This window comes from Erithacus rubecula, assembly GCF_903797595.1.
Source record: "Erithacus rubecula genome assembly, chromosome: 26".
Taxonomy (NCBI): domain Eukaryota; kingdom Metazoa; phylum Chordata; class Aves; order Passeriformes; family Muscicapidae; genus Erithacus; species Erithacus rubecula.
In genome coordinates this window covers 2,539,595-2,561,616 of record NC_136678.1, presented here as the reverse complement: position 1 = coordinate 2,561,616, position 22,022 = coordinate 2,539,595, and the positions used below count along the sequence as shown (strand labels likewise).

Sequence of the window (22,022 nt, the reverse complement as noted above, 5' to 3'; positions counted from 1 at the left end):
GTGGGGATCAGAGCAGGACCCCAAATGAGGAGATCTGCACCTGGGACTGACCAGCATTGAAGGGAGAGAGAACTCAGGAACTGCACGTTGGGCACTAATTAGATGTAATTTGTAACCAATGAATTTTGCTGCTTGTTATAATGTATAAATAGTGCAGTGTTGATTGTGGATGGGGCCTTTCAGGGAAGCTCCTGCTTTGTGCAAACTGGAAAAAAGCAGAGAAATCCCTCGGGGTGGTGTGAGAACTGGAGCCCGTGATGGGGACAGCAGAGATCTAACACAGCCCCCAGTGAGGAAAGAAGAGGCTGAACACAGCAAGGCTTTTTTCAAAATCAGTAAAACTTTATTCTATTTCCATTCTTTGCCATTAACAGAAAAAAAAAATTGGAGAAAGCAATGTTTTGTTTTACAAAGATAATGCATCTCCCAGAGAAGAAAACCCTAAATTGAGAATAGAGGTAACATGGAGGAAAAAAAAAAAAAAAAAAAAAAGCGAGGGGGGGAAAACTGGAAAAAAACACAAAAACAAAAAGAAAAAAAAAAACCAAACCAAAACAAAATCCAAACCGCAGTACTGCCCTCTATTCCAAAAAGTAACTCCTGATCTTTTTGGTTAAAGTAATACTTAGACCAATCATTCCATTTTCTTGCTTGATAAAGTGTGACTGGAGAAATGGAGGGAGGGGGCAGGGGAGAAAAAAAAAAAAAAAGAAAACAAAACAAAAAAAACAAAACAAATTAAAAAAAAAAAAAAAACAAAAAAAAAATTAACCAAAAAAAAAAAGCACACAGACATCAACTATTCACCTTGATGAAAGTCTCAATACAGCTATGGAAAGCCTAAGTATTTATTCTCTTACAGTACACTGGGTGCTGGCTGCAAAAAGAACAAAAAAAATGTATCCACTTCAGGCACAACTTCTTTCTTTTTAAATTTAAATCAGTAAAAGAAACTGGGTTTAGAAGCTGCAGTGTTCTAAGCAGCAGCAGATTTGTGCATTGTTTTAAATATATTTAAATTACCACACTGATGGCACACCTCAGCCTTATGAAATTCTGCACTGTCTGTTCCAGAACACTACAAAATCCACCGACCCTGGGAGAGACTTGCACTGAGCTCTAAGGACTGGCTAAAGGAGTCAAGTTAAATGAACTAGGAAAACACTGTAACATTTGGCCATCAACTCAAGGTATCTGAATGTTTGTGGAGATCTGATAGAAACTGAACTTATTCCACCCTCACACGTTCCTCAAAATTTGAGCAGAGTGAGCTGAAGTGAGTCTTCCCTTCCACTTGGGAAGATAATGCAACTGAGCACTAAGGCATAATAAACCTTGGCCAAAAAACAAGGATAAAGCATAATAACTGTAGTGCAGAATTCCACAAGGTCTGCCCGAGCAGAGCTGTCTATGTTTACTCACAGAGGCAATGGAGATTGCAGTTACCAGTTGCGTTAAATGCACCATTCAAAACAAGCTTCTAAAATGTGATACTATAAGGCGCCACCTTAAAGTTCTCCAGAATGCAACTGTGCAGAAATTTAAAATGGTTTCGTAAATTTAATTTTAAACATAACATGAGAAGGTGTTAAAACTGGTGGAATAGCTTCTGAGAATTTGGAGGAAGGGGTGAACAGGGAGATATTCAGTACCCTTCGCCAGCCCCACCGCACGGCCCAACGTCGCCGTGGGGTTGGGATCAGTCTATAACACCAGCCTGGCGGATCTTTCTCTCTGCACCAAATCCCTGCAGGGAAAACAGAGCAAACCTTTAGCATCATCATCATCACACAGTCATGAAATCACTTTCAAACTGGGCTTTGAGGCAGAGCCTGGTCTGTTCCACCCAAGCAGCACCTTTCTAATTAGTCATGTTTGTCTTCAGAAACAGAGACAGCAACAGAACAGGTTCTGTGGGGTGTTCTTTGTAGTTCAAAACACTGCAGAGATTCCAGACACTTTTCCCCTGCTGCAGTAAGCTGTAACTCCTTCCTAGCTATTTACTGTGTTACTCTCTAAGAAGGAGCTAGGCACTGCATAGGATAAACAAATGTTCAAAAGAGGCTCCTTGCCTTTCTCAATGTTCATAGTTTATTTCATGGTGGTCCCAGGGCAAAAGAGAGGAGGAGGATCTCAGATAACGGTCTTTTCTAGGAAAGGGTCAGGAAGGGGAATTTGGATCTCTGCCAACAGAATAGGACAGGAGGGAAGGGTTAAAGCATTTTTCTTATACCTCTGGTATTGGGTTACAACACCCTGCTTATCAGGAAGTGGCAGAAAAAGCCATGTCTAGGTAAATGGATTCACCTGCTACCTCTGAGGTTTATAAATGAAGAGCAAACTCAGGCAGCCAAGACAGAAAGGCTCCAACACAGGCAGCAGTGGCTGCTTCTCTGCTGTAAGCACAGCACAGAGCCCTGACAGGGAGCACTGTGCACAGACACAATGCACCCTCACCCAGCAGTGCCCAGAGAGGCAGCAGGCTGTGCTGCCTGCCCTGTGCCCTGTGCTGTACCTTTGAGTTGTCGGGGCCCCGGGGCTGGCGCAGCACCGTGAGCCGCGGGGCGTTGGCATCGTCCAGGTTGATGCTCTTTAAACGGTTCACGAGTCTGTCGGGGCGCGGGGCGGCCACGGCCTTGGCGCCTTCGCTGCAACAGAGCACACAGGGCAGGGTCAGCCAGCTGGGCAGGGACAGGGACAGCTGGGCAGGGACAGGGACAGCTGGGCAGGGACAGGGACAGCTGGGCAGGGACAGGGACAGCTGGGCAGGGACAGCTGGGCAGGGCAGGGACAGCTGGGCAGGGACAGGGACAGCCAGCTGGGCAGGGACAGGGACAGCCAGCTGGGCAGGGACAGGGACAGCTGGGCAGGGACAGGGACAGCTGGGCAGGGACAGGGACAGCCAGCTGGGCAGGGACAGGGACAGCTGGGCAGGGACAAGGACAGCTGGGCAGGGACAGGGACAGCCAGCTGGGCAGGGCAGGGACAGCTGGGCAGGGACAGGGACAGCCAGCTGGGCAGGGACAGGAACAGCCAGCTGGGCAGGGACAGGGACAGGACAGGGATAGCCAGCTGGGCAGGGACAGGGACAGGACAGGGACAGCCAGCTGGGCAGGGACAGGGACAGCCAGCCTTGCACAGGCCTTCAGCACAGCCTTTCATAGCTGCAGGGCTGGTGCTGTGTGACAGCAGCCCCAGCTGACAGCCTGGCCCTGCCCCAAACCCTGCTGTCCCCACTCTGCACTCTCCACGGGGTGTTCTTTACAGAGCAGAGCTCTTGTGTTTGTTCTCATGCACACCTAACAGGTGTTTCCTACATTTCTATTGCCCAGAGAAGCTGTGGGTGCCCCATCCCTGGATCCCAAGGCCAGGCTGGATGGGGCCTGGAGCAGTCTGGGATAGTGGCAGGTGTCCCTGACCATGGCAGGGTTGGAATGAGATGGTTTTTTAAGTTCCCTTCCAACCCACCCATCCTGTGATTCTGTGATTTAACTGCAATAAATGAAGCCTTGCAAGTTGCCAGTGTATCATGGCAGAACATTAACATCTCTGAAGACAATGGTAACACAGAATTTTGAGGCAGAAAGATCAGCTTTCTGTTACTGCTGATGTGCTATCTCAAACTTAAACAAAATACAAATCACACAACATTCTTCAAGTGTGTATACAGTTTAAAAACTCCCAAACTTATCACTTGTAACAAATGCCATGCCAGAAAGAAGAATCTCTAAAACTTGAGTTTTCTATTTAAAAACTAAAGCTGCTCTTCAAGAAAGAGGAGGCAGCACTGTGGAGTGAAAAAAAAAGGAAAAGCCATGAGTTTCCTTATCATTAACTTCCACTTGCAAGGCTGCATCCAAATTCCTGCTAGAGGGGGAGTTTAAGAACAGGTTAGGAAGAGAACAAGGAATCTGTAATCGGGAAGAGCTGGGAGCTCAGGTGTGGCTCTCCCTGGAGCCAGCTGGAACCCAGAGCTGCTGCAAGAAGATCAGCTCAGGCAGGCCCAGGCTGCAGGGCTGTGCCAGGGCCAATCCCAATCCCAATCCCAATCCCAGTCCCAATCCCAGTCCCAGTCCCAGGCTCACCAGACACGCCACACGTTACAGGCACTGCATTTTCCTGTGCGCTGGTTCAGGATTACAGAGAACTCCACTTCATCCCCAGCCTGGAGCTCCACACCATCCTGCACTTCTTTGACATGGAAGAAGAGTTTTTTGCTGTCACCAACTTCATAGTTAATGAAACCAAACTGAAAAGGAACACACCACAAGGTTATTGATTTGCTCTGCACCCAGAGAGATGCAGTAACTTATTCATCACTGTAGTTTAACTGCATTTAAATAAAATTTCAAAACTGGGGTCCCTAACAGAAGTGGAAATGTAATTTCTGCAGTGATAAAACACTCTGTGTGGAAACTTCTGGAAATCCAGGCACTCTTCCTGGCATTGTAAAGTCACATTTAAATTCTGAAGTCTATAACAGAACAAGTTCTGAAAATTGCCCCCAAGGCCTGGCAGCTGTATTAAACAGAGAAGAGCAGTGCCCCAAGCTCTGAGACTCCACCCTGAAGTTACACAGCAGCAACCAATCCATTTTTTTGGTCTGCCACTGGGGTAAGAAGCAATTTCCTTCATTTTTCATTCTACTCATGTAAAAGCCAGGAATACTCATCCAGCCTCTCCAAAAATAACTGGTGATTAGTGCTGCACAGTATCTATCAACACAGAAAGCACTTGCAGCATTTAACTTTTTAATCGTGCCAAGATGCAACGACAGCAAAGATCAGCCTTTGCATTTCAGGTGAGCTGGAATCAGAGCTTAATGCTCTGAAGAAGCTTCTTCCAGAAGCAAAGTATGTGCATGTTTTGTTTGGTTTTCTGAACACTTTTTAAACACTCTGTGCAGCAGAAACCAAACAATTTCTAGGAGATGTCAAACCCAAATCTTCAGAATTATCTGCTGCCTAGCAGTTCTGATATTTCAGCACCAAACCAGGCTGAGCTCCCCTTTGCACAAGTCACACCAGTCTGGCATAACCTGGGTTACCACACCTGTTCTAGAGCTGGAGTCAGGGCAATGTTTGTGCACAGCTCCCTGAACTCCAGTGCTGCAGTGGCTCTCAGCTGCTCTGTGGCAGCTGGAGCAGGTATCTCCCAGCCCCAGGGTGCTCAGCACTCACCTGGTCCTTGACACACTCCACGGTGGCCCTGCGGAACGGGGTGATGTTCACAGCCATCGTCTGCCCGTTCTGGCCCAGCACACACAGCTGGAACTTCACTGTCTCCCCTTTCTGCAGACAGTCACCTTTGTTTGCCATGCCAACAATTCCAAAGGGATAGACCTCTCCTTTCATCTCACCTAGGGGGGGAAGTATGAGACAGAACTGAGAAGCTTTTGCCACTTGATTTCAGGTTTCCAGTATCACAAATGCTGCTTTTACAGCCAGCTTCGCAGTGTGGATACAGTTTGTAGTGTGAATAAAATCTTCAACAGCTCTATTTACAGTGCATTTGTGAAAAGAACACTTAAAAGGAACCAATCTTACCATCCTCCATGACTTCAATCATGCCCTGATACTCTGTCTGTGTGGGATCTACACTCCTCAAGGGACGAATTACTTTACCAGAGTAAACAGTTGGATCAGCTTCTTCAGTGATACCATTCACTGAAAAGAACAGAGAACAGAAGAAGAGGATGTTTAATCATAGTTCATTTTAAAACTGTTTAAGTAAGTGATTCAGATTGACCAGGAGTCAATATTTTGCACTGCATGACACTGAATCAAAATCACATTGACTTATCATACAATTTTTCTCAGGGAACCAATGACCACCCCACACTGAGCAGTTTCTTGCTCCCACCTCCAACTGAAAATGGATCATTAACAAACTTTACCCCTCAGCAGGTACTGAGAGCCCTGCAGGCAGAAAACACCAGGCACAGCCTTACCTGCATGTGTTTTGTTTACTTTCTCTGCACTAACTTTGTTGCCTTTGCCTTTTGACAAGCTGTATTCCACAGTGTCTCCAAGTTCCAGGCTATCAATATCACCACAATATTCACTATAGGAACAGAATGACAAAGAGTTTTCCTTTATTTACATGACAATAGAGATGCTCACCCAACATCAACAGGAGTTATCAGAAATGATTTTAAACCCTCATCACTTCCCAAGGAATCTCCATTCAGGAAAGTGAAGTCATTTCAAATACATAACATAACTGGATGGTTTTTTTTTTGGCCTGGGAATTAGAGGCACAGAACACCAGGACTGCTGACTAACAGAAAAGCCTGAACCAGTCAGGTAGAGATGATAAATAAAACTGTAGCTATCTAGGCATATATAACTATATACAAATATTCTGTGTGTGTTTAAAGTGCAACAAAACTCCACACCCTCCCACTCCCCCCAGACAGACACACATCAAATAATAAACCTGCCATTCACCTGTAGTGGAAGAAGATCTCCTTATCATGATTGGCTGTTTCAATAAACCCAAAGTTATCTTTCAGGGCTGCCACATAACCCAAGAGCCTCTTGGAGCTGTAGTTGCGTCCCAGCATCCTGACAGAAACAGCCGTCTGCAGCCCGGTTCTCTTCACCTCACACACACAGAACTCAACCTGCCAGAGGCATGGCAGTCAACACCACACAGAAAAATGCAAGGAAAACCACAACCACCCACAGAAAAATGATTTATGAGCTGTGCAGCTCTCCAGGAAAGCCATTTCCTAGTCACCAGTTTCCCACAGCCATGTCAGTCATTGATATTTCCTACATTCCAGGGAGCAGCACCACACCTGGGATACCTGCAAGGCAAGCCAGCCTCCAGCACTCAGCTTTTCACCTCTTAAACATGAGAACCTTTCTGTCCATGGGGATCATCCTTTCCCTACACTGCTCACAATGGGATGTGTCTCAGTTCTCTCCTTGTTTCAGATTTTAGAGACTATGACCAGTAACTAGAATGGCTCCTGAGGGTTTTGTTGTTCTTCCTGATCTCCAAGCTTTTCCCCTTTCCATTGTGTCTCAGGCTAATATGCTCATGAGGGAAGAGTCTCCCTCTTCAATATCCATCTTAGTCTCTATGCTAATTCATTTCCTCTTGACAAGCAGTGTCCACTTAGTGATAAAAATTCTCTGTTTAAAAAGCATCATTTACACACTAATACAATTTTTCCATCTATGTATCACCAGGTTGGTGATTTTTTTACTTACAAAAGATTGATACATTTAAACACAACATTCCAGGTGATATTACACAGATGTCTTGTCCTCCATTTGTTCCAAGTAAAGGCAAAGAGAAGCTCACACCCCACAATGCCCAGAACAGCATCTCCCAATAGTACACTTAATTCTCTTGCCTTATCTCCTATCTGGGGATTAGTAGATCCTTCCACATCCTTGGCCTGGTAAGGAATGGTCAGTTTTACTCCACAGTCATCATACACAATTATTCCATCCTCAGCTTCCTGAAAACAAGAGGTCAGAATTCAGCAATCAGTGTCTCTTTAGGAACAGTTTCCTACACACAGTTCAAGCACTGCTCCTTGGAGTCTCAGAGGTTTTACAATAACTGCTCAAAAACTCCATCAAACTCTGGGTAAAGAGCTTTAAATGATGCCAGACAATATTTTAAAAGGCAATGAAAGTATTGCCATCAGTTCCAGGAAGCATTTCTAGAAACTTTTAAGTATTCTGGCATTATTTAAAATTGTGTAACAAAACAGTGAGAGGTTCTTCCCACAAAACCTAAACAACTCTATCTAGAATCTTGTGTACTGAGAGATAGAAACTCCCCACCAATTTCCTGGAAATTATCCCCAATATGATCATTAATGATTATTAACAATATTTTTATTATCTTGTTCAAAGGAGTTAGTTTTCACTGCCTGCTCTCATCAGCTGTAGTTCACATTTACACAGAATGAACAGTGCTTCAAACACAGCTGAATTAGAGATTTTAAGGAAGCAGCCTCAGTCTGCAATGGCAGGAATGCAGAACAGATATTCACCAGCAGAAGAGCAGCATTACCTTCTCCTTGCCTTTATTTGGGCTAGTGGCTTTGGCTGGAGTGGCTTCTTTGTCTATAGTGCCCACAAAGCGATGCTCTGACTGGGTGTGGAAGGAAACTGTGCCCTTGGGAAGCTTCTTAATCCTTATGGCATGGTTCCTTTGGGCAGACAGCATATCCTGGAAAAGAAACCCACCAGGTTATAGACAGATTGTGCATCATTTCTTTAAATGCTGAGATTTTATTGGGGTTTTCATCCCACTTACAGGAACGACGGTGAACTCTACTTCATCAGAAATATGGAGCTGATTCCCATCCATGATCTCACTGAAGTGGAAGAACATCCGAGCGTCCCTGTCCACACACTTAATGAAGCCAAAGCCATCCCTCATTGCTGCAATCACACCCTGCAACAGCCAAACCAACAATTTCAGTTTAATCCCTGTATGTGACATCTGGCTGCAGCTGCTCTGTGTGTCAGGAGTTGGCAGGAAGGTCTGAATCCTGGGACAACACGTGGTTTAAGCACTGCCCTTCCCTGCAAACCCTGGTGCTTACAGCCCTGGTCAACCTGAAATGCACACAAGTTCTTCCCACCTCATTCCTTAAGTTAACTTATGATGAATAGTGAAGTGGAGAATATTAATTTAAGCCACTGCCAAGGACTGAAGGTAAAGAACCTGCCAGTACCACACACAGGGAACAAAATGGGGCAGCTCTACAAACACTGTATCATCTACATGAGCATATAACACACACTGAATGTGAAACCATCTATAAAAACAGGAAATAAAATCAGTGTTCAGAGGAAGTTTAAGACAGAACCCATCAGATTCCCAGTCACAAATGAGGGAATTCTAAAGAAGCTGCTAAACAAGACTCCCACACCCGTGGGTGTGTTTTGGGAACACACTCCCATGTGACACAGGAGTTTAGTGGCCTTGCTGATAACCACTAGAAATGGAATGCTGAGTGATAAATAGAATATACTGCCAAAACCCCAAATCCTAGTACCAGATCATGCCAGGATTAAGGTAGAATTCATTAATATACTGCCTTCAACCCAGCCAATACAGAGTTTAGCAAGTCTCAGGATAAGCTCAGAGGATGTCAATGACAGTGCAAAGGTACCTTCCACCTCTAGGAAGATTCTTCCCTTAAAGAGCTCTCACAAACTCCAGAAAACCAGGCAACCTTCCCAGAAGCTGCCAGCACTTATCACCCCCATGACAGCTCAACTCAGGCAGCCAGGTGTATGTAGCCAGAGCAGAAATACAAGAAATGTGTAAGATAGAAACCCAAAATCTCAAAGGCTGAAGTCAAAACTCAGGGTTTTTTTAAAACCAAGGGACAAAAATTCACATCACACTGATGTGATAACACTGTGACTGAATTCCAAACTGCAAAGGAAAGCAAAGTTACAGTCTAGCTGGAACAGAACCGACATTCCAAGTTACAGGAATGAAAGATATTCTGTAATACTCATTAGCACATCCATCTTAGTCCCTGTAATCCACAAAGAGTTTCTTGTACTTAGAGAACTCTGCTCTTTACCATCTTTCTGATTGGCCCTCAAATAAGAGATTGGCCAAAAAACCTGAAATACTAAAGCTGCTCACAGTCCCTCCTCCAATTATTTACATTTTTCACTACCTGAACCAGGTTAGTCCCAGGGTCTTCAAGTTTCCCTAAGGTGAGTAGTTAAGTATGTGAATTTTAAATTGTAGCAGACAGAAGTAATGTAGTCTTGAACTGACAACCAGCCAGCAATTCCATCTAAGGACAGTTAAGGTCTAATTTCCTAATATAATTTCATTTAAATGTTAAAAAAATAGTTAAGATTTTATTCTTTTAAGGCAAAGATGCAGAGCATTAATTCTGAATCTTCTACTTTGCTTGCACTGCATATCTGATCACAAAGACACGAGTGATTTTTGTCCCTATTGTAGCAGAGAGCCCTCAACTCATGTTTTATTTTCACACCCCCTCAAGCATTAGAAATGCTCAGAGATGGATACTTGCCATTTCTCTGGTCTCATTAGTGAACTGGAAGGTGTTGGGGAGAACCTCGATGTTGGTGGCTCGCTCCAGCTTGTCGCGCCTGTCGGTGGAGATGTTGAACCGCACGTGGTCACTCTCCAGCAGGGTCACCTTGGACTTGGTGTCCTTGTCCCCAAAGGGAAGCTCTTTAGGAATCACAAAGTCCACTTTGATGCGGCCGGGTAACGGATCGCTCTGGGGACAGAAGAGCCAAGGAGAGCTGAGCTCACCTGCAGGGCTCAGCACAGCTGCCAGCAGCCAAGAATTCCTGTCAAATCCTGCTGGACTCAGCTCTGCTCCATTTCCAGCACTCCTCACCTGGAACTTGCCCAGTGCAAGGTGGCTTTTGGAGCTCTTGGTTGGCTTGAAGGTTTTTTTTAAGCTCCAGCCATGTCCTGCCCAAAGGCATTCTATTTCAAGAGTGAAGTTCATAACTATATTCACAACACTTCTAAAAGGCAGGCTTGCTCTAAGGCTTCAAAACACCCCAAACCTTCCCACACTAACAGAGACTCACTTAAAATCTTAGTGGAAGTGCTTATGAACACTCCAAGTCAAACACTACAGCCCAAAAGCCTCATTAACTGTTAATGCTCACAAGAATCCTTAGATCTGGCTTATCCCAGCAAATATTTTTCCATTTTTCCCTGGTCTTTTGCTTTAAGGCTATGTCCTAACTCCAGAAAAATTTATATTTTACATACATATATATATATATATTATAGCAAGTATCTGAAACATTAAAGAGAACACACATTCCATCCTGTACCACTACACTAACTCTTCCTCTTTGGATTTGAAATTAAGAAAAGAGTAAATCTTTACTCTGACATGATGCTTATGCAGCAAACAGGTAATGGAAACAACTGACTGGAATTCAATACAATCAAACCAGTATTAGAGAAATTTATTTAACTACTGAAATTCACCTGGTTTTTGCTGGGTACTTTTGGAATTACTTTGGTTACAGTTCCTTCAAAATGTTCAATGCTGATATCTTCAAAAATGACAGTTCCTTGAGGCAGCAGTCTAACATCTGTTGCAACTTCTTTACCCTAAGAGGACAAAAATCAGTCAAACACCCAAAGAAAAGAGAGAAAGTGACAGATATTTCCCAATGAACCTCAGTGAACCCCCTCCCCCCTTTTTGAAGCTGGGGAAAGCAGAGAGCTGTGCAGTTATTCCCCAGGACCTTGGCTTCCGTTTTACTGGATTTCGTCTTACATTTCTGTCTTTGATTGTAAACTCCACATCATCACCAGGCTGTAAGGTTTCTAGGTCACCTTTAAATTCACTATAATGAAAGAATATCTCCTTCACGACATCACCTCTCTCAATAAATCCAAAGGCTTCCTGTGAACAGAAAAAAAAAAGAAAAAAAAAGTTGCTCATTTGTCCATGATCAGAAGATACAATCAATCCTTTAACAGGTTCTGTTAAACACAAAACAGACTCTGAATCCCAGCACAGCACTTCCATTAATACAGCTAACTGCCACAAGAAACATATAAACAGAAATAAATGGAACTTTCTTCGTTAAAAAGAGCATTAGTATCAAAGATGAGCTGTTTAAACCATTTCAGACAATTTACACCCACAGCCCAAGCTGTTAATATTACTTTGAACAGCACTCTTCAAAACATTTCATTTTCAAATGAAACTTAAAATCACTTACTTTCATGGCACAGACTACTCCTTGACAGCGGGCTTGTTTCTTTTTTAATAGCATAATGTTACGAGCACTTACAGCACCAGTACTAGAGGGGAAAAGAAAGAAATTTAAATCAAAATTGAAATAAAAATTAGGACTGTATTTCATATAATAGTTATTGGAATAGGTATAAATTCTGCCTGACTACTAATAACAAAATATGAAGCCAGAAAAGCAATACTTACTGTTTATTTGTATCAATTATAAAGTTTATTTTATCTCCTGTTTCCAGCTGTACATTTCCTTCAACATCCTCTGGGGTGTAAGTCAGGTAAAATACTTCCTGTAAATTAACATTAATTAAAGTTACTCAATTTGCAGAATAGCTGTTTCAAAGAAAGATTAACACAATATCTGCTTAATTTAGTGAGAAAATCAACAATAATAAACATAGCATGCAAAACATTCTTTTTCCATCGTGCTGTTTTGGTGAGTATGTAAGAAGCAGCTTAAGTTAAAAGGTTTTGTACATGACCATCTTTAAAGGCCAATTTCTAAACATTAAAAGTTCAAGATAAGGATACATGAACTCCATCAAATTTAAAAGAGAACAACTATTGGCTCTAGGAAGTTCTCCACAGATATAAGCAAGCAGACTGTCTGAACATTATTTCTTGTAGTAATTACCAAAGCATGCTTTTTTTTTTTTTTTTTTTTGGCCAAAATCTGCACAGTTCAGTGCAGTGTCAATTGTCTACATTAAACTGCTTTTTTATTTTTTTTATTTTTTTTTCTCATAGACCACAGTGATGGATCAGTGAAGAGTTCAAGTAAAATACGCAAGCTTTACCCCATTACGTTCGTAGCAAACACTCCCTGTTGGACTTTGACCCGGGGCAGCTGGAGATTTACTCTCTAAATTGTGAGGAACAGCACACACAACCTACCAGTCAAAAAAAAAAAAAAAAAAAATCCATTGCTAGTCATTTCAGGAGTGGCATTGCTGTACACAAAATGAATCTCAGTATCCTCTACTATACAGTCAGTAGGGAATGCCACATTGCAACTTTTTAATCTCACAGAACCCCTCTTGGTTCTAAGAAGTGTTTGGAGCCAAGTAAGAGCTCAAACTGAAGCTCTGAATTTTTACCAGAGCACACTGAAATATATTTCAGTGTAACTATACTGAAGGTAGTTAATACCCATGCTAAATTAACCCAGTTTTCTTTACTGGAGTAAAGGATGGAAATGCAGGTATAGAAAAGAGGCACTAACTTGTCCATTTATTCGTTCTTCAGGTAATATTTCTGGCTTTATCTTCACCAATTTAATAGCAATGGGTTTTCCAGTTCGGCGATCAGAAGACACTTCAAACTCAACATCGTCTGCAAGACAATCAGACATTGCAATGCTGTCACAGCTCTGCCTGGGATTGGGGTTGTTATAAAAATCACCAAATGGCTGAGTTGAATTCACTGCTTGTAGCCAAACACAAGCAAGTAGAAGTCAGGTCTTTTGTCAGCAAGGAAGGACACATGATTAGTACAATTTTTCTGGTTATTCTGGTTATTATCTCCTGTTGCCAATGAACTATCCTGGTGTAATTCTACAGCAATTCCCTCCCCCTGTCCTCCTGCTGTACAGCAGACTCCACACTGAAATTCAGACAACACAAAGGCCATGACAGTTTAGAAACTTCACTCTCACTGTAATCATCAGCATAAAGTTGAAGCCTCCTCATGCTGAATAAAACACTTGGCCATCCTCAAACTAATTCTAAACAAAGATATTGGGGGAATTTCACAGCCTGAGGACCTGCCTCCATCTCAGCTAGACAAGTCTAACCTCACACTATACCTTTTCCAAAGGGGTTTGTACCCCAGAGCTGCACAAAGTGCTGCTCTGAGTTATTCACTGGTTGTGTTGGGTTGATGTGGCCAGAAATGTGTATTCTGTCACTATCTGTTGCAGCAAGGTGGGACAGTGACCCGGATCTCCTGGCACATATTATATACTAATGGGCCATCTTTAAACCAGCTGGGGCAATCATCTTTATCTTTCCCACAGCCCATCCTCCCTCCAGGAGATATCTCCTGTTCATGGCCACTGAGTCCCAGTGCATGACTGATAAAATTCCATCATCCCACTGGGAGATGCTCCAGCCAAGGGGAAGGAGCCAAGCCTTTCCTACCCAGATGAAAACTGAGATTTGAACAGCAAGTTATCCATCTTTCCACTGGATTCCAGAGGAAAACCAGACCCTTAGACAACATCCCTGGATCTTCAGAGCAAAACTGCACCTTCTCCAGGAGCACTGCTCCAGCTGAACCACATCTGCCCCTGCAGGAGGATGCAGCCACCATTGAATGGGACTGCTGCCACCACCCTGACTGACTGACGGGTGTCAGCTTGGATTCTGACTCTGGCAGTGTTTGGGGATTGTTCTTTGGAATACTGTATTTCTATTTTAATTTTCCTAGTAAAGAACTGTTATGAATAACTCCCATATCTTTGCCTTAATTTCAAAATTATAATAATTTGGAGGAAGGGAGTTTACACTCTCCATTTCAAAGAGAAGCTTCTCCCTTTCTTGGCAGACACTTGTCCTCCAAACCAGCACACCGCTTTAGCCCCAGAATCAGCAGAGGATGTTTCCTGCCCCATGCCAGGCTGGTGCTGGCCCCAAAGCTCAGCTACCTCCTACTTTGAGCTCCTGCAGGTTGCCGTTGTACTGGGAGCAGTGGAAGAAGAGGCGGGCCTGCCGCTCCGAGCACTGGATGAAGCCGTACGAGGTCAGCAGCTTCTCGATGACGCCGGTCTCGCGCAGCGCTGCCGAAGTACCATTGGGGTACCCGTTGTGCCCATTGTTGTGGAGCAGGTTTGGATCAAAGCTCATCTGGGCCACACAAAGCACAGGCAGTGAGCAATACTGAACAGCACTCATCAGTGTTTGTGATTGTAAAAGCAATGAACATCAGCATCTTGCCTTCCTTCGCGTCCCCGCAACACAGTAATGCAAAGAGCTCCTAATGCTTGAAATTTATACAGGCGACATATTTAAAAAACAACACCAAAACTAAGCTTGTTTAGAAAACAGACTTCTGGCATTTTTCAAGTATTACACCTCAAAGTACTCCCACGTTCACTGTTTCACACCAGAGTCTGAAAATATCTGAAGTATCTGCTGCTCCAAATTAAACAGGTGATTAGGAAAATGTAACAGCTCTGAATCAACACAATTAGGTTCAAATCCCTGCATAGTTTCTCACTAGTTCATCTGTTCAGTTTTTCATACTAAAAAAAGGTATTAAGTAATTAAACAGTTTTGCACAGTTATGGAATTAATAATCAGAATTAACATTCCTGTAGCATAGAAGCTCCAGTGCTAGAAAGACACAGAAAATCTGAAAACAGCACTAAAGGTGTAATGAACTGCTAAATTAACTGACATCTATTAGAACATTTTTAGGGGGTGCTTTTTCTTTTCTTCACCCTTAAAACATTCCCACTCTCTTTACCAATTCATTGGCTTTTTTGATGTACAAGTCCCCTTTCTAAAGCAGGGCACTTTGACTTACAATTAAATGAGATGTAATTTATTACACCTCACTAAACACTGCAATTCAAGAGAGACAACTGAAGCAATCCTGCTCTCTCCACAAAGTCAATATGCATCTTAAAATATACAGGATTTTTTGTTAGTTTTCAGAAGTTTTAATTTGGAAACAGTGAGATTGTATCAGTTCTCTGCTTTCTTGCTGCAACAAGCAGAGATGAAAAATTACTCAGCAATGTGTTTAGTGGAGATAAAAGACACCTGAGCAGCTTGTAAAAGGGTCATGCTTCTCACTCTAACACAGCCAGTGAGTTACTTAATGTATTAAAAGGCACAGCATTCTTATTCTGCAGTTTGGAAATCAGTTTCAAAGTGATCAAGGAACATCAAGAAACATCTGCTGTGGAGTTGTTGAGTAGAAATCTTTGGTCTTGGAGACTGACATTAAAAAAAGAAATTGGAAACAAGCACACAAAATAAAGATTGATAGTATTTTGACCACTACTGTCTGGTTCAGACCCACATGGGGCAGATGTAGAAAAACACAAATAACAGATGGTGGAGGAGTGATCTGAGGGGGCAAAAGGATCCCAGGACACTGTGTAATGGTCTCCACCCCACTGGTCAGCACTTCCACAGTACAGTGTTACCACCCAAGGCTCTTTAAGAATTCACTGAACTGCTAAATCTGCTGTGATATCATTTCTGTAACATGCACTGCTTATTTCCTTGCTCTACATCTCTTTTCTTTCCATTAAAAAACTGGTAACAATATCTTAATTTTAATCAATGCTGCCCTCTTATTCTTCCTCAACCAACCTGTAGTAAGTGGCATAAATCAATACCCTTAACCTGTTCAAGTCATGAAATATTGCCATGTCAGAAAATAATGGATCAGGAACATGAACCCCTCAGAGATCACAGAGATCTCCTTCCCCTCCTGTCCAGCCTAAACTGCTCAAAGAACAAAAGCCACAGCAGTCACATCTTTTTTATGCACTGGATTATGTTTAAAGAACACATTTTCTCTGAGTATTTAACAAAAAGAACTTGATAAAGCTGCTAAGACTTACTGACTAGTTCCTGTCAGCATCATCCCAAGATAACAATCCTCATCTTTTGAGGAAGGCAACCCCAGGACACTCCACATAAGAAAATGTCCTTGTGGGGACACAACAGTTGAAGTGTTTTAAGCTATCCTAGAGTTTAAAATACTTTTCAAAAATAAACTGGTCCTGCAAGTAGGGTGGCTGGGGGAAGGGAAAATGACATGTTATTATACCTTCTCCCAAGAGAATTACAGACCAGAGCATTAACCCATTCTGGAAGCTGGAATGAGCCTGCCAAAGGCTTCTGTGAGTCACCAAATGGCCACCTCACCTCTGATACAAGGGAAGCAACAAACAGACATCCTGCCTCAAACATGAGAGAGAAAATGACAAAAATCCAGCTTAAAATTTAGCTCAGAACAGACTCTCTTAGGGTCAGAAAGCCACAGTGCTTCACCTCCTGCTCAGGCCACCACTGCATGACAGCATCTGAGTTTGTGTTGAAACAGCACAAAGAACTCCTCATCAGTCCTCTAAAGCCTGGTAACTTCAGTTCAAACAAAGATTCCTCAAGTGGCACTAAAATTTGCTGTAAAAAGATACTATAAAGTGTCAGCAGCTTTTCCAGATAATTGTGAAATTCTAACATCTTATAACAGGAATATGAACTATTAACCCCACTAAAAGAAATTTCCAGAGGAAGAAAAAAAACCCCAAAACCTGTGCTGTAAGATTAAAAGATTAGAGAGAATCTACTTGAGAAAAGGGACTGGAACCACAAACCTCCTGTTACTTGAAGAGAGGCACCAATAATCAGCTCTCAGGGGTTATATATTGTCAAACAGAACCACATTGCAGGTACTGTGAATTCACCATACTAAATGAACATAACAGCAAAGACATGGAACCACTGAATGGTTTGGGAGGGAAGGGGCCTTAAAGATCATCCAGTTCCACCCCTTGCCATGGGCAGGGACACCTCCCACTATCCCAGACTGCTCCAACCTGGCCTGGGACACTTCCAGGGATCCAGGGGCAGCCACAGCTGCTCTGGGCACCCTGTGCCAGGGCCTCACTATTAACTGAATCTATTATCAAGAACTATTAAAAAAAACTAACCAGCCCCACACCCTTCTGTTAAAAAACTCAGTAAGAACCAAGTTCATAAATACACAAATAACTTTTTTCCCCCCATGAGCACCAACCTCGCAGTGATATTCAAATATTGCACTTTCAGTAGTATTTGCCGATTCTTCTGTTTCAGCACAAGTTTCTAAAGATGAAGACTGCTAGTATTTTAAAAAAGGGAACAAAAGGAAGAGAGACAAAAAGAGAAAGAAAAAGATAGCAAAAGAAGGTGATCTATCAAGCTCTAGAGAATACAAGTGCTGCTGCCCTGGGCAGTTTCACTACAGCACTGGAGAAAACAAAGACTACTATAGCAGCGTTGGGACGTGCTCTTTTGAAGCTGTTGAGTAGGCACAAACTTCTTGTTTCAGATCAAGCCTTGTATCTTCTTCAGTGTAAGTTGCCTCTTCTTTGGTCTTGAGTTGTTACAATGTGGTATACTTATATTCTTTTCCTGATCTGAACTTGAAGCAGCAGTTTCAGGTGGTAAATTCTGTTCTGTTCCACTTCATACTGGAGAAAAGAGAAAGAGAGACACACACTAAGTATCACTTTGAAGGAAATTCTCACCAAATTACAGAATGGACTGCTTTGCAAGGGATCATCTACTTCCAAATCCCTTGCAAATCAGTTCTAGGTCTTTAATAACAGATGTATTTCCTCTACCTTAACACAGAATGTTAAATCCACATTAGGAAAAGCTGTTTTACAGACATATTTGGGATTCCCACCTCCAGTTTTGTTTTCCAAAAGACTAGACTGCAAGCCAGTGAGATGGTATTTCCAATTTTGAACTGTTCAGACACACTCAGGCATCTCAGGGAAGGTCCCAGTGTGTACCATTAAAATGGCAACTTCATTTTCACCATTAATATTTGATTCATTAGCAAGCCTGCTATCAATAACTTTATATGGGTGCTTATTAAATTATGCCATAATTTATCTAAGTGCTCACACAGATCCTCAGAGGAACAATAGGATGTGTTGGAATTTGGAATTAAAATTTCCTAATTACTTCTGTTCCAAAGGTTAACTTAAAGATTAGTGATACCTGAAGCACATTTAGAATTGTATAAAAATTAAACTTCTCAATTATGTGTACAGACACTACATGTAAAATAACACAGAGCCATTCTCTGGACTTCTGAAACAGTTTTTGTAAAATGTTGATTACATGTGATGATATTTGTGTAGCTAACACCAGGGAAAAACCTTTCTGCACCAGCAGCTAATTAGCAATTAATTCCCTCCTAAAGTTTTCCAGTGCCACTTTGTTTTTTTATGAGAAAAGCAGTTTCAGCAAACTGCCACTTATCACACAAAACAAAAAAAATACAAAAATAGAAGCCTTCCTTGAGAAGAAATCAAGTTTGGAGTTTGCTGCTTACTCAGTAGATAGGAAAAAAAAGGGGAGGATATTTTTGTGGACAAAAGTGAGTGAGAAGCAACAGAGCTCTGACCTCACAGATACACTGGCAATAATCTAAAGGTATGAAGCATCAGAGCACAACTCTCCCCCAAATCATTCCACAAATCCCACACCAAATGAGAAAAAATATGGAGAAAGTCTACTTCTCCAGCATAGCACAAAAGTGAATTTCACAACTCACACTGATCTTGGAATTCCCTCTGGTGATTCAGAGTCAGTTTAAGTGATTGAAACCTGAATGCAAAGACACTTCAAACTTCACCCCAATGAAAATGTTGAGTGAAGGCAGCTATTGCAAGAGCCCCAAATGTGCAAACTCATCTCCAGTTTTACAGAAGTTTGTATTTCAGTGATTTCCCCCAGCTGAAGCATCTCCTGTCACATCATTAAACACACATGAAATACATTAAATAAACTGGGTGAGGGCTCTTCAAATCTGGTGTGAAAGGTTTGCATTGAAAGATTAATTATAAAATATTATAAATCAGAAGGCACAAAGCTGTTGCAAAGATAACAGTATCTCTGTTTTTCTCTCACCTCAGCATTACACTGTTACCACAATCTCTTTCAGGACAGTGTTATTTTGGGGCAGTATTTCAGCTCTCAAATGAGCACAGTGCATCCCAGGAACTGCAAAGACACACTTGGAATCTTCTCATGTACTTCTCTCACAATTAATCAGACTGATATTATTAGAGGTCTCATAGAGATGTAACTCGTATCATATTATATTTATCATTTTTCTGGCTGTAAAATATATCACTTTTTCATTTAATAATCAAAACACCTCATCTGATCAAGTAAGACTAAAGGTAATTTTATCAGTCATGGAGTAAAGGCATAAACCTTCCCAATAAAACCTAGTCTGATTTGATAACAAGACGGGTTTACTACACTTAAGCTGTTAAAAAAAAAACAACTCATCAAGCAAAAAGAAACCTCACTATGCTCATCTGCCTCAAATTCTTCACTTTTTAATTCAGCTACTATAAATACTCCAAATGGAAACACCCTGAGCAGCTGCCCAGCTCCCAAGTCTCACTGCCTCCTGTATTTGTGTATTTACAGCTGAAAGGTTTAATGCAAAGACAGATGAGAGCTGGGCCCTGCTCTTAAGGTTTTTCCTGTGCTAAATGACAGCAGGTCACATGAAGCTGTTCACAGGCAGAAAGGACCTACAGAGCCCCACATGGAAGCTGCCCGATGACAGCATTGTTCTGCTTCCCATTTTCTTCACAAAAAGAGGCAACTGCAAGGACATGCATTCTGTGGATCAGAGCACGTGCTTCCAGAAACAGCCCTCTATGATGTGACCAAGGCACAATTTAATAGATAAAACTTCGTCTTTTCAGTGTCCACACACAGCACAGATGTGTGGAGATCGGGCTCCTCCACCTCTTTTCGGGTGGATATTGGAAAGCAGCACTGAGCACTGGCTCCTGTGACAGCTCTAAGACGAGCCACCACCACCACAGCAGTGAAGTCCTTTTCACGTCAAGAAAAAATACATATATGGGGAAGAAAAGAACTAGAAGGACATCTGTAAAGAACGTATGGAGAAAAAAACCCCAAAAAAAGTCATTAAAAGAAATATCGGGATTTTTAGCGGGTTCTGCGGTGCGGACAGCAGAGAAGCGGCCCCGGAGCGCCGGAGCTGCCCGGGCCCCGCTCGCTGCGCTGCACCAAGATGGAGGCGGCGGAGCGAGGGGCGGCCGCGCCGAGGGGCGGCGCCGGGGCCGCGGCCAGCGGGGCCGCCGTGCGCGGGGGCGGGCGGCTCGGGCCGGTGACAGCGGCGGGGCCGTGCGGGCAGGCCGGGCCGGGGGCAGCGGCCGCCCCGCGCACAAAGCGGGGCGATGGCGGCCGCTCCCCGCACACAAAGGGCCGCGGCCGCGCTGCGCCGGGCGGGGCCGCGCGCGGCACGCCGGGAGCCGCCGCCGCCCCTCCGCCCGCACGGCCCCGCCGCCCGCCGCGGCCCGGAGCCCCCGCGGCGCCGCCCCCTCCCGCCGCGGCCCGCCAGCCCCGGCGGCTCCCGGCGCGGCCGCTCCCGGCGCGGCCCCGGCGCCGCGGCCCCCGGAGCCCCGCGGAGCGCAGCGCGCAGCCCGCGCCCCGCGGCCGCATCCCCGCACCGCCGGCCTAGTAGGCCGCACCCCCCAACCACCCCCCCCCCCACCCCGCGCGCAACCCCGGCGGGGCTCCCGGCGCCAGCCCCGGTGAGGGCGGAGATGCGCGGGCGCGGGTCCCGCGGCGCCCGGAGCCCGCCGGGGCGGGCGGGGGTGGCGGCGGCTCCCGGCCCGCACTCACCCCAACAGCTCAGCGCCCCCGCTCCAGCGCCGCCATGAGCAGCACGGCACGGCACGTAGGAGAGAAATCACGGCGCTCTCGCGAGAGCCGCCCGCGGACGGGGGGGGGGAAGGGGCGGGGCCGCGCGTGCGCGCCCGGAGCCCGGCGGGTGGCGCTCGCGGGCACGCGCCCGGGGGGATTGGGGGGGGATAAGTGGGGGGGGAGGCAGCGCGAGCGCGCGCGCCCGGGGCACAACGCCCCCTTGCGGCCTGGGGAGGGAGAAACGGCTGAGGGGAGACAAAACCCCCGGGGGGGGAGAGAGAGAACCTCAGTGAGGGGAGAAAAACCAGGGAGGGGAACGAAAAACCGGTGATGGCACAGAGCCCTGGCTGAGGGGGGAGAGAGAGACAAAAAACCTCGGCTGAGGGGGGAGAAACTGAGATGGATGAGGGGGGAGAGAACCTCGGCTGAGAGGACAAATCGGTCTCGCTGAGGGGAGGGGGAGAGAGCGAACCCGGCTGAGAGCGGCCACAGCCCCGGCTGAGGGGAGAGAGCGAACCCGGCTGGGAGCGGCCACAGCCCCGGCTGAGGGGAGAGAGCGGACCCGGCTGGGAGCGGCCACAGCCCCGGCGGAGGGGAGAGAGCGAACCCGGCTGGGAGCGGCCACAGCCCCGGCTGAGGGGAGAGAGCGAACCCGGCTGGGAGCGGCCACAGCCCCGGCTGAGGGGAGAGAGCGAACCCGGCTGGGAGCGGCCACAGCCCCGGCTGAGGGGAGCAGCGCTCGGCCGGGCCGGGGCAGCGGGCACGCTCCGGGCCCTCAGGAGGCCGCGGCCCGTGCGGGGACGCCTCGGTGGGAGCTCGAGGGGGACACG

General features: G+C 44.9%; 1 protein-coding gene across 2 annotated transcripts; it reads right to left on the bottom strand.

Moving 5' to 3' along the window:
* Nucleotides 1–830: 830 nt before the first annotated feature.
* Nucleotides 831–21,535, bottom strand: CSDE1 (cold shock domain containing E1). Of its 2 annotated transcripts, XM_079327054.1 has the most exons (20): nt 21,172–21,535; nt 17,519–17,954; nt 14,406–14,604; nt 12,984–13,093; nt 12,559–12,651; nt 11,954–12,051; nt 11,733–11,814; nt 11,282–11,410; nt 10,987–11,112; nt 10,040–10,252; nt 8,284–8,424; nt 8,038–8,196; nt 7,367–7,474; nt 6,450–6,625; nt 5,951–6,063; nt 5,547–5,666; nt 5,181–5,359; nt 4,086–4,249; nt 2,516–2,648; nt 831–1,747 (listed from the first exon to the last, which is right to left on the bottom strand). In XM_079327054.1, the coding sequence occupies exons 3-20, from the start codon at nt 14,602–14,604 to the stop codon at nt 1,700–1,702; spliced, it is 2,391 nt and encodes a 796-aa protein (XP_079183180.1). In that variant the 5' UTR covers nt 17,519–17,954; nt 21,172–21,535; the 3' UTR covers nt 831–1,699. The 2 variants fall into 2 exon arrangements, with proteins under 2 accessions (XP_079183180.1, XP_079183181.1); XM_079327055.1 differs by lacking the exon at nt 12,559–12,651 and having other exon boundaries at nt 21,172–21,313.
* Nucleotides 21,536–22,022: the final 487 nt, after the last annotated feature.